The sequence below is a fragment of the Phascolarctos cinereus genome, unplaced genomic scaffold (assembly GCF_003287225.1).
Source record: "Phascolarctos cinereus isolate Bilbo 61053 unplaced genomic scaffold, phaCin_HiC Scaffold_2;HRSCAF=192, whole genome shotgun sequence".
NCBI classification, from domain to species: Eukaryota; Metazoa; Chordata; class Mammalia; order Diprotodontia; family Phascolarctidae; genus Phascolarctos; species Phascolarctos cinereus.
In genome coordinates this window covers 331,526,872-331,539,486 of record NW_027555625.1, presented here as the reverse complement: position 1 = coordinate 331,539,486, position 12,615 = coordinate 331,526,872, and the positions used below count along the sequence as shown (strand labels likewise).

Here is a 12,615-nt window from a genome sequence, read left to right as displayed (position 1 = left end):
AGCCAATAAAGTGAGTATGATTGAAGATAAGTGAGAGTAGGGTTATTAAAGGGGGTGGGGGAGATCACATATGCTTTTCTTCACAAAGAGAAACATAAGCGATAGGAGTGAAGGAAGTAGTTGTGGAAGACATCTGAATGACAAGAGATGAGGAGAATAGGGAGCATTCAGCAAATGGCTTCAGTTTTTCAGTGGAATAATGAAACAAGCTTCTCAGCTTAGTGGGTTGGGGGAGAGGAAGCTATGGGAGGTTTGAGGAGGGATGAAAAGGTTTCAGAAAGCCACTCTGGTGAGTGAGATTATGAGTCAGGGAGATGTAAACTGATTGCCTTGCCATACAAAGCAGCAGATGATGGGAGTGATCCAAGACTAAGGCTTGGCAGGGCAAGATCTTCAACAGGAAAAGGGGACAAAGGGCTCCAGAGAAGATGACAGTGTAGAATTAAACTGATTCATCAAGGGATCAAGATGGGGAAAAGAGGAGAGTGTAGCCAGAGGCTAGGAAAGAACTGAGGGGTGGATGGCTTGTATTTGTGGGTGATGACAGGATCGTAGGTATAACCATCTCAGTGTGTTACTATGGTGGTGTGGAGAGAAGGAAGGAGATTGTACTGGAGGCTGGTAGAGAATGGCCACCAGAATCTATGATCCATATGGATTAAATGAACCTCAAAGTAAAAGAGATTACTGAGTAATGGTGGTAGAGGGAGAATCTGGAACTAGCATCAGGTATCCTGGAGGACACTAAGGAATCTTCCAACTCCCTCATCATGACCGGTGAATCAGTTTGGGGAGAATGAGAGAAAGTCTAGCGTGTGCTGGAAAAGGGTTGCCTGGGAAGCTATTTGATCAGGGTGAGCCAGGTCTCAGTGAGTCCAAAAAGTTGGAAATATAGAGATAGGAAAAGTTTCAGGATGAAAGAGTTTATGAACATGGAAGTGTTATATTAGCAGATGATGGTAGATCAAGAAGCTTTAAAATGTCTTTAACCCAAGGGTTTTTGATGTTGTACTTTATTACATATTCCTAAAGGATGGGGCTGTGAAACATATTTCCCTTCCTAATTCAGGCATCAAATGATGGGGGTAACCCAAGGTTGAGGGCTTGGCAGGGCAAGATCTTCAACAAAGTAAAGAGTCAGGAGACTCAAGAGAAGAGGACAGTGTAGATACAAAAAGAGGCAAAAGACAGTCCCTGCCTTCAAGGAACTCATAATTTAATGGGGGAGACAACAAGCAAACAAATACAAACCAGTGAACAAGCTTTATGCAATACAGTAGCACACAGTACAGGAAACATTTATTAAGCCCCTGCTGTGTGCTGGTCACTGTGCTAAGTGTTGGGGATACTAATAAGTAAGAGACAGTCTTTGCCTTCAAGGACCTTACAGTCTGATGGGGGAAGATAACACACAAAAGGAAGCTTGTTAATATGGGGAGGGGAAAAGAAGAGGGTACCTGCTATGTGGGCCTGATGATAATGATGGAATAAAAACCAAACAGAGAAAATGGTGGGAAATAAAATATAAAGATTTAAGTAAATGATAATTAAAAGAGTGAAGGTTCTAAAATTAAAAGGGGTTGGAAAAGGCTTCTTGTAGAGGAAAAGATTTTAGTTGGGACTTTTAAAGGAAATCAGGAGGCAGAGATGAAGAGGGAAAGCTTCATGTGGGACAACAAGAGAACATATCCAGAACTGAGAGATGGCATGTCTTTTTTGAGGAACAATAAGGAAGCTGGTGTCTGGATCAGAGAGTACATGTTGGGGGAGTAAGATTTAAGAAGACTGGAAAGGTAAGAGAGGGCTAGGATAATGAAAGGCTTTGAATGCCAAAAAGATTTTGTATTTGGTCTTGGAGGCAGTAGGAGCCTCTGTAGTTATTTGGAGGGTGGAATAGGGGTGTGTCGATGTGATCAGACCTGAGCTTTAGGAAAATCACTTTGGTGGCTGAATGGAGGTTGGATTGGAATGAGAAAAGACTTGAGGTAGGCAGGCTCACAATAGGCTATTGCAGTAATCCAGGCATGAGGTGATAAGGCCCTGCATTAGAGTGGCTGTAGTATCAGGAAGGAAAGGGAGATATTTGAGAGATGTTGCAAAGGTGAAATTCATAGACCTTAGCAACAGAATGGATAATGGGAGATAAGAGGAGAGATAGTGAGGCGTTGAGGATGACATCTGGTTTGTAAGCCTGAGGGAGTCGGAGGGATGGTGCTACCCTCATTGGTAAATGAGGGTGGTGGGAAGGATTTTGAGGGAAAGATGGGCTCAGCTTTGGACATGTTGAATGTTGAGTTTAAGATGTCTACTGGACATCCAATTTGAGGTGTCTAAAAGGCAGCTGGAGATAAAATATTGGAGGTAAGCAGAATAGTTAAGGAAGGATAGGTATATTTAAGAATCACCAGCATAGGGTAATTAAAATACATGGGAATTGATGAGATAACCAAGTTAAGTGGTATAGAGAAAGACTAGCATATAGCCCAGGACAGAGCCTTGTGGGACACCTACTGGATTAGGATCCAGCAGAGGAGACTGAGAAGGAATGGTTTGATAGGTAGGAGGAGAATCAAAAGATAGTGGTGTCTTCAAAAACCTAGAGAAGAGATTATCAAGGAGGAAAGAATGGTCAATAGTGTCAAAGACTGCAGAAGGGTGAAGGAGAAGGAAGAGTGAGAAAAGGCCGTTGGATTTGGAAATTAAGAGATTGTTGGTAATTTGGGAGAGAGCAGTTTTAATGGAATGATAAGATGGGAAGTCAGAGTGTAAGGTGTTAAAAAGAGAGTAAGAAAAGATGAAGTGGAGGCACCTATTGTACAGATCTTTCCAAGGAGGTTAGCTACAAAGGGCAGGAGAAATACAGGATGATAGCAGGGATGAAAAGGTCAAATGAAGGTTTTTTGAGGATGGTAAAGACATGGACATATATGTAGGCATTGGGGAAGGAGCCAGTAGAGAAGGAATGATAACAAGTGAAAGAGTGGGAATGACAGAGGCAGTTTTTTGGAGGAGACAGGGTGGAATGGGATCACTTTAGAAGGTAGAAGGATGAACCTTCCTAAGGAGTAACGCCTTCATCATGTGAGCAAGGTTCCCAGCTGTGACAGTGGGACATCTAGTAGGGACAAGAAGTTTTGGGAAAAGCCATTATGGAGAGGCGGGTAATCAGTTGATAAGAGTGATATCATAGGATTGTGTAATAGCAGTGAGGGCCCGGTTGAGGCTGTATAATATCATTTTGTAATGGATCCGGTTAGAATTGTTATATAATTTTCTCCACCTTTGTTTAACAGCATGTGTGGGAGTGGAGACAATTGATGGTATGAGTGATCCAAGGCTAAGCTTTGACAGGACACAATTGGTGATATGGTAAGGGGGCTAGGGTTTCAAGCAAGGAGGACAGTGTGGAATTGAACTGATTCGCTAGGGGTTCAAGATGGGGAAAGGAGATAGTCTGGGAGAGAATTGAGGGCTCGTCAGGGTTGGAGGTCACAGTTTGAATGAAGAATAGGGAAGTAAGATTTTATAAGGGAAGGCAGAGGGAAAGGTAATAATCTGAATAGGTTGTGGTCAGATAAGGGGGTTGCAGAATTAAGTGGCATGTTTGTGGATGTTGACAGTATCAAGGGCATGACCATCTTTGTGGCTGAGGTAGGGTAGAGAACTATGCCATGGGACAAGAGTAGCCTGAGAAACTGAGGTGTGAGGGTGTTTGAAGAAGAGTCAATACATTAGGTAGAAGTCCCATGTGCACGTGTTCTTTTCAAAACACAGATGGTGACTAGGGACTTCCTGAAATTAACTCTCTCTAGCTGTGCTCTAGTGTAAGGAGTACAGCACTGAAAATCCAACCTTAGTTCCATTTCTGCCTTCACAAAAACTTAGAGTTAAAATCACATTCTTCCAGACTTGTTTTCCTCATTTGTAAAATAAGGGGGTTCAGAATAAGCTGTTCTGGTTTACTTTTTTGTGTTTTTAAGTTTTTTAATTAACAAGATACTCTTTTCTCTTCCCTTCCTGATTGAAAAATAAAGAAAAAAACAAAACTCGTGTTATATGCATTGTGAAGCAAATAACTGTATTGGACATGCCCAAAAAATCTATGACTGAATCTGTATCCTAAATCTATCACCTCTTATCAGAAGTTAGGTAGCATGATTTATATATTCTTTGGAATCATAGTTAATCATTGTAATCTTTCCTTTAAACTTCAAAATTACATGATCATCTGAACCTTAGGTAGCCCAGGTGCTAGTAACAATTATTACATTTTACATATTAATCTGTCAGCATATGAAGAGTTCTTATTTCTGTATATTAATTATTCATAGTAAGTGCCAAGGGTTGAAAGAAATAGAAATTTTGGGGCATCTCTTTTTTTTTGTTTCATTTTGTCCCTTTTCATTTTAAATCATATTCTAGAAAAGTCACCTTTCACGTCAGTGTTGTATTTATTGCCAGCTGCAGTCACTGCCCTGATTGTTTTGATTCAATGTTTTTCTTTGTTATGAAAGAAGGTACCTTGTTACAAGGAAGGAAGGTGTTTTGTAACAAAGAAAAACAGTTGAGCCAAAACACCCAATGCCCTGACTCTATGTGACATTATCTATGATACTCTTCCTTGCTTTTCTGCCAGGAAGAGGGAGGTATGTTTATAGGACCATTATTAGTTTTTGACTTTCCTTTTAGTATTTTTAATATTTTTTTTGTAGTGTGTCTGTATTCTTTTGATTCTGTTTTTCATTCTATATTCATTCCTATGTAAATTCCCATGAATCTTATGTTTCTCTAAATGTCTCATATTAATCATTTATTACCATGTAATGTGTTACAGCTTGTTCAGACGCACTGCATTTCAACCAAATGCGATAGTAAATAGTTGCCTTGTAGCCCATTGTTTTCTAAACTCAGGAAAAATCATCCCTGTTTGTCAGTAATTGATTAGAAAACTGGAATGCATTTGACAGAAATTATCACTTGATATAATCAACAAGTATTTCTTTCAGTTAGACCCAAGTGGTACAACTACTTGTAAAAGATCACATCAGTATAAAAGGTCGTGGCTTTCTTTTTTCAAAAAAAGGTTTTTTAAGAATGACCTTTTTTTTAACAAGTATGGTTAGGAAGGAAACTATATAAAAGTAAAAGACTTTTGTACAAACAAAATTAAGGTAGAATACAAAGCGAAATACTGTAGTGGGGAATAAGATGCTTTGTATTACATGTTTGATAAATGATATATGAAGCAACATAGTACAATGCAGTGAGCACTGGATTTGGCTTCAAAGAACCTAGACTTTAATCCTGGCTTTACTACTTACATCTTGTATGGCCTGGAACATGTCACTTTACAATGGCCTAGTCTATAAAATGAGAGCATTGGCCTAAATTACCTCAAAGGTACTTTCCAGGAAGTTACATCAATATATAAGACCAGGAGCCTTTAACCTGTAGAAACATTGGCAAAGGAAATGAACAGTTTTCAAAAGAATTGCAAATTAAATGACAGTATGAAGACTGATAGTAGCAATGAAAATTAAAATGACTTTGGAGTTTCCCCTAACATCCTCAAGATTGGCAAAGATAACTCCCCAAAAATGAGATATTTGGTGATCCTGAAAGCAAGGCGGTTTGACAAAAAGTCTCAATAACTAGAGCATTTGGAGCTTTGAAAACTGACAATTCTCATGTAAGCAAATTATCTGTCCGTGTCAGAGAGGGCAAGTGGTGAGCTGGTAATAAGATGTACCTAGGAAAATGAGAAGTACATTTTAGCTGAAAGTAACAAAAAACTTTTTATTAGGGATGTACAAAAACAGAATAGGCTACCTGGGAAAGAAGTGAGCCCTTCTTCACAGGTAGTGTTTAAATGAATAACAAGTTTTTGGTAGTGCAAAAGAAGATATAGTCCAGCTTATTTATAGTTCATCAGGAATCCCTAAAAGCCTAATGTAACCTTACTCAAACACAGCATTGAAACTGAGTCACCATACATTTATATCAGAGAGTGCACTATAGAAGAATTTATAGATGAGGAATGAGAAATTTTGCTTTTTAGTCAAACTATGCAAATAACTATGGAAAGTATACAAATGACTTTTGAAACTCACATTAATTTAGATGGAGGAAACTTTATTCTAAATTTAGTCACATAGAATACCATATTCCTCCAACAATGCCAGTGCTAGGTATATATGATTTTATACTATTGGAGGACTACATACCTTGCCCCACATGTGCTAAGTATTATGGTATAGAAATAAGGACAGGTTTTTTGCCTTCATGTCTTAGAAAGGTTCAGAGAATCTCAGTGTTGAAAGGTATTTCAGAAGTTATCTAGTCCCATACCTAACTCTCCCATCTTTTGGAAGCTTTTGAGCTCCTATGAAACAGTAAATTTTATTGTATTGAGTCTAAATCTGCCTTGCTTCTAGTTGAGCCTGTTAGGCAAGCATAAAGAATCTAACCCTTCTCCAAATGATTGTGTTTTATATATTCCTCATTTATCATGTTTTTCTCAATGATGCCCCCTCATCCTTTTTTTTTCCTTTTGAGTAATCATAAGTAACACATGGCAATGAAATGGAATAAAATAATGAAAGCCCTCAGTCATAGCCTTTCTCTAAGGGCTTCAGGAGCTAAGAGGAAGAAGGAGCATCTTTCACCTTTATATGTTTTCCTTGCACACTTGAGTCCCTAAAAGAAAGAAGTAAAAGGACTTGCCAGTAACATAGTATGGCTATAAATGATAAAGTGCTAAGTTGAATATACAGAATTATTTCATCTAGAGCTGGAACAGACTTTAGAAATCATATCCCAGAGGTCATTAAGACTCCCTATGTTTTGCTCTACCTCTCTTGCCTCACCTTACCCCCAATGGAGCTGTTCCAGTTTATTTTCTTATTTTTCCATCTACTTTGACAAACAGGCCAAAAATGTAAAGATTGTCTTAGTCTCTTCCTTAGCACCTCTGCATTCACTTAATCATCACATGTCTATTGATTCTTCCTTCTTGATCTCTTCAGCCATATTTCCTATATGAGCTTCTCTGCTTCTAACCAAGTGTTATATCTTAATTCTTTGTTTTTGTTCACGCTGCTTATGTGAGGGTACATGGGGCAGTAGAAAGAACACTGGGCTTAAATCCCATCTTGTCTCATATCTTGTTCTTCTTAAAATGACTGACCTACTTCTGCTTATGAACATCCTATGAAATTCTCAGAGCCTGGCTTAGAAACTGCTCTGGTCTCCCTTGCTGTCTAATAAATTCCTCAAGAGCTTCACTGTGCTTAGCGTGAATCCATTGAACAGTTTCTTCAGTTCCTCTAAAGTGCAGTGCTAGGAACTTTAAAAGTGGCACCCAAATGGAAGATCTGGCCACAGGACAGGGTACAAGTCCTGATTGTATAAAAGACTGTACACTCAGGACACAGTACCAACTGTATAGATTCACTTGCCAATTTATGTGGTATAGATTATGAGAGTTTATAGCTTCATAGAGCAAGAAGAGACTTTAAAGACTGTCTGGCCCAACCCCTTTCATTAACAGATGAGGAAACTAACACTCACAAAAAAAGTGAAATTATTTGCCCAAAGTTACATAGCTGGGTAGTTGCTGACCTGGGATCTGAACCTTGCTCTTTAAATCCTAGTTACTTAATTCAGTCCAGCACCTATATCTTAATTATTTGCTGTGTGCTAAGCACTGTGCAAGTATAAGAGATAAAAAGACAAAAATCAGACAGTTCTGGCTCTGTCAAAAAGCTAATATTATACTGGTGGGAAAACAATATGTATACATGAATAAATTTTTGTTTTAATATTGCTAAGTCATCTAAAGATGGGAGAGGCCAGAATAGTCTGGGTCAGGCAGTGCTTTGATAGATTTTAAATGGAGTTTAAAGAAAAACATCTTTGTAGGAAGTTTGTCTAATAAAGGTTTCATTTCCAACAATCAGGAACTGATGCAGGTTTATTAGAGCAAAGAAGCACTCTTCACTTGATAAATGGTTAAAAAATATGAACAGGAAATTCTCAAAAGACAAAATCTAAGCTATTAAAAGCCTTATGAAAAAAAATGCTACATATCACTAATAACTAGATAAATGTAAATAATTAGATACATGTAACTCTCAATTTCTACCTTATGCCTATCATATTGGCAGAGTTGGCAGAAAAGGAAAATGCAAATGTTGGATTGGCTGTGGGAAAATAAGCACATTAATACATTGTTGGTGGAGGTGTAAATTGGTCTAGCCAGATTTGGAACTATGCCCCAAAAAGCCACTAAACTTTGAGCATACTCTTTGATCTATGAAGGACAGAAGACATATTGATTAAGCTCCTGTTTTGTGCCAGGTGTAATATCATTAGACTGTCCCAAGGATATAAAAGACAGAAGAAAAGGACCCACATATAAAAAAATAAATATTATAATTATAGCCATTCTTTTTATAGTGGAAAAGAACTGCAAGCCAAAAGGGTACTATTCATCAACTTGGGTAATGGCTGAATAACTAGTAATATGCATGCAGTGGTATATAATTGAATGCCAAAAACGTTTGAGCATATGCAGATACACTGGATACTATAGTCACAACTCTGCACACAGGAGGCCCAGGCCATAGGGTTGTCTTCTCAGTGGAAGCAGCAGTGAGATTTGGCGGCCCCCTGGGTATCTGAGCAATCTTTTAAGAACCACACTGCTCATCTCCTGGTGTGAGGAAGGGGCTAGAAAAGGCACCCTTAATGTTGCTTACCCACTCCTGGCCTGTTTACTGTGGTAGGCAAGGGATCCCATTCTGTGGTTGAAACAAAAAAATGTTCACCACCCTAAATGTTCACGTGGATTATCTATGCCCGACCTGTGGTAGAGCATTCCAAGCTCATATTGGTCTGATCTGTCACAGTTGGACACACTGTATCTTGACTCTAATATAGTGATGTCATTTTGATCCTCTTTGAGAATGAAGGACAATAACCAATTATAAATGATTTCACAGAATCCTGTGAAAACTCTTTTGAAGTGATACAGAGATAAATAAGCAGAGCCCCAAGAATGATTTATACAATATCAAAAATGTATAGAAAAACAGTTTTGAAAGACTTAAGAACTCTCAGTGGTACCATGTCTGTTGTTGCATGCTACCCATGTAACAGAGAGAGGTGATGTTTTCAAGATGCAGAATGAGATGTACATTTTTGGACATGCTTAGTGTGGGAATTGATTTTTCTTGATTCTGCATATTTGTTACAAAGGGTTTTTTCCCTTTTTTCCTCCTCTCTTCCCCCCCCCCCGCAATTGGAAGAACAGAAAGTACTAGGGTCAGAATTTTTAAAAATTAAAAGTTAGAAGAGAACAGAAGGAAAGCCATAAGGAATCACAGAGAGGCAGGATAGCTTCAAAAGTTAAATGTTCATTTTTTTTTCTATCCTGAAAAAGAAAACCAAACATTAGATATTTGTAGTTTTATGTATAGGCCCTTTCATTCTACAATGCCTATAGAAATGCTACATTTATTCAGTTCAAATTTTTTTAAAAATTTAATTGGAAAAATGGTGTTTGACAGGTGTGTAGGGTATTCGCAGTTGCTAAGGTGGTGCAGTGGATAGGGTTTGGTATATACAATTTGGAAGATCTGAGTCCAAACCTCACCTCTGACATTTATTAGCTTTGGGACCCTGGGCAAAATCACTTAAGCTTTTTGTGCCTTAGTTTGATTATCTTTAAAACGAGGGAGATTTGATTCTCTTGACTCTTCTAGTTCTAAATCTATGATTCTGTATCCTGGAATGGAGTGGTATATTATGAGGCAGGTATTATATTTTTTTTTATTAGTACCTCATAACTCGAAGCTCCTGTCCTAAGAATGGAAGGCATTTAATAAAAAATCTGGATCCCTATTGACTAGCTGACATGGTGCTTTGTAGTTTTGATACATGAATTTCCTCTATTCCCTCAGGGGGCAGTCTTTTGTGCTGTGACTCTTGTCCTGCTGCATTTCATCGAGAATGTCTGAATATTGATATCCCCGAGGGCAACTGGTATTGCAACGACTGTAAGGCAGGCAAAAAACCACACTACCGAGAGGTTGTCTGGGTGAAAGTTGGCCGATACAGGTAAGAACAAATTGAATGGAAATGTTGTTTTAATTGATGTATTTCTTAAGAAGATTTTAATTTGAAGTAATTAATTTAATTTGTTCCAACCCATATTCTTTAAGCTGTCTTCCAAAGTCCAGGTGTATGTGTCTGAGTGCTTTTCCCTTTGTATCATCCACAGGTGGTGGCCAGCTGAAATTTGTCATCCTCGAGCTATTCCTTCCAATATTGATAAGATGAGACATGATGTTGGTGAATTTCCAGTTTTATTTTTTGGCTCTAATGATTACTTATGGACCCATCAGGCCCGTGTCTTTCCCTACATGGAGGGAGATGTCAGTAGCAAGGACAAGATGGGCAAAGGAGTTGATGGGACGTATAAAAAAGGTAAAATGCTGTTTGTGCTTGTGGGACTTATGTTCATACAGATTAAGTCTGAGAACAGTGGCTCCAAGCAAGCCAAGTGTCCTTCAGTATTAGGATCACCATCATTCAAATACACCTAATAAAAAGAAGTCTTCTTGCTTTAGAGTTCAGTGTCGGTGACCATTGTATTTTAATACTCCTCCATGAATCAGATTGTTTAAATGTTTCTTCATTTTGTTTTTTCTTGTAATTTTCTCTGCTCCCATTCATTACTCATTAAATCTGTTCGCTTTTCTACTGCACTGCAAAATTAGGGAGATGGTCATAATATTGACATTAGTCATTTTGGAGGCACTTCTTTTGTGTGTACTATAATGCATACATTATTCCTTTTGTCTTTCAGCTTAACATCTAGCATCATTCTCTGCTTGTTCACAAGTAGATTTTAAGCTACTTAAGAATAAGGACCAAACATTTATTAAGCTCTTGTGTGCCAGCCACTGTGCTGTGTGTTAGACATAGTCTCTCATATTGCCTAATAGTGCCTAATGAAAGATTAATAAGTACATACTCAATAAAATTTGATGTTTGTATATAAGTGTCTAATATATGAAGTGTTTTAAATTGACTTGTGCACTGTTTTTTTTTTCAGCCCTTCAGGAAGCTGCTGTCCGTTTTGAGGAATTAAAGGCCCAGAAAGAGCTAAGACAGCTTCAGGAAGACAGAAAAAATGACAAGAAACCACCACCCTACAAGCATATCAAGGTGAGAAAAAATGTAAAATTGCTCTCCAGTAGTAGACATTGAACATACATCATTACAGTTGATTGTCCATGTGTTCTGTTAGCAATCACATAATTTTTTTATAGGAAAGATACTGGATTAGAAAAAAACAAGTAAGGTGCAATAGTTTTATGGTTCCAGACAGGGTAACATTGATAAAATCTTTTGGAAAAGTTAGTTCACAAAAATTGTTTAGATTTGATTCAGTTTGTAGGTTGCATTGAATGTTTTGGAAAATATCCAGTACATAAAAAAAATTGGCCCTGAACCTTATTTGGTTAAATGTTTTTATATTCTTGGATATTAAAATTACCTCACTGACGCATCAGACATCATCAGTTGGTACTACTAGTTACATCAAGAGAAGAGGAATTAAAGTATTGTTGATAAACGGAACTTCTTGTCTAAGATCCTGTTTCCTCATGTCTGAATCGTAGGTAATAGTCCATATGTAATCTGACTCACTGAGTTGTTGTTTGGAAAGTGCTTTACAGATCTTAAAATCATCTGTTCTTGTTAACTTCTGTGATAGAGGGTTGCATGATGTCCAGCTGAAAATAATGAAAAGTAAATATCCTCTCCTTTCTTCTTTAAGTTATTGCACATTCAGTTTTGTGACATAAAAAAATAAGTCATCATATGACAAGATACAAATTAGGGATCTGTAAGCCAATAAATTGCAGAGATATTGCTGTCCAATATCAGTGAAGAAAGTTCCTTCCTCTGGGCATTCTGTATACCTATGAAGTCATAGCACTAGTCCCTTTCCCTTATCAAACTGAGTGATTTAATTAGATTTATAGAGAGAAATAAGAGAATTCAGTTTGATGGAAAAGATAATAGCCACATACTAAAAGTCACCTGTCAAATAGGGCATGAATATGATTTACACATATTTAAAGAGTGAAGATTGTTTAAATAATGAAAATATATTCTAGACTGTGAAATGTCTGAGTGGATACTTTTATTTGAGGTGTCTGGTTTCCTTTAAATTAAATTTTCAGATAATAGAGTCATCCCAAAATGATAGTTTTCCTGCTTTGTACATAGGTTTAGGTTTCAGTTTTGCCTCATGCATTGTCTTTAGTGTAATCCAATTACTCTTAGGAAAAATACGCCTAGGAATTGTGGAGAAGTTGGAGACTAATATGATAGTATGCTATAAAAGCTAGAAAAATAACGAGACCTTGTTATCTGTTAGCCCCATTATTTTCAGGAAATTACCTAAGGATATATTAATTCAAATATAGTAACATTATTTGTTCAGGGAGGGGGTTCAAAAAGATGTCCAGCAAATGGAGAGTAGCTGAATAATTTGGAACACCAATATAATAAAATGCTATAATGAAATTAAGAGAATAACAT

At 37.5% G+C, this 12,615-nt stretch overlaps 1 protein-coding gene across 8 annotated transcripts in view; it reads left to right on the top strand.

Annotated features, from left to right (window-relative positions):
• Window positions 1-12,615, top strand: part of NSD1 (nuclear receptor binding SET domain protein 1) — a 166,487-nt gene that overhangs the window by 127,778 nt on the left and 26,094 nt on the right. For all 8 annotated transcript variants that reach the window (XM_020998552.2, XM_020998554.2, XM_020998559.2 and 5 more), the window contains 3 exons: window positions 9,963-10,119; window positions 10,283-10,488; window positions 11,120-11,232. In XM_020998552.2, coding sequence (XP_020854211.1) covers window positions 9,963-10,119; window positions 10,283-10,488; window positions 11,120-11,232 — 476 coding nt within the window. The remainder of the gene's footprint in view (window positions 1-9,962; window positions 10,120-10,282; window positions 10,489-11,119; window positions 11,233-12,615) is intronic.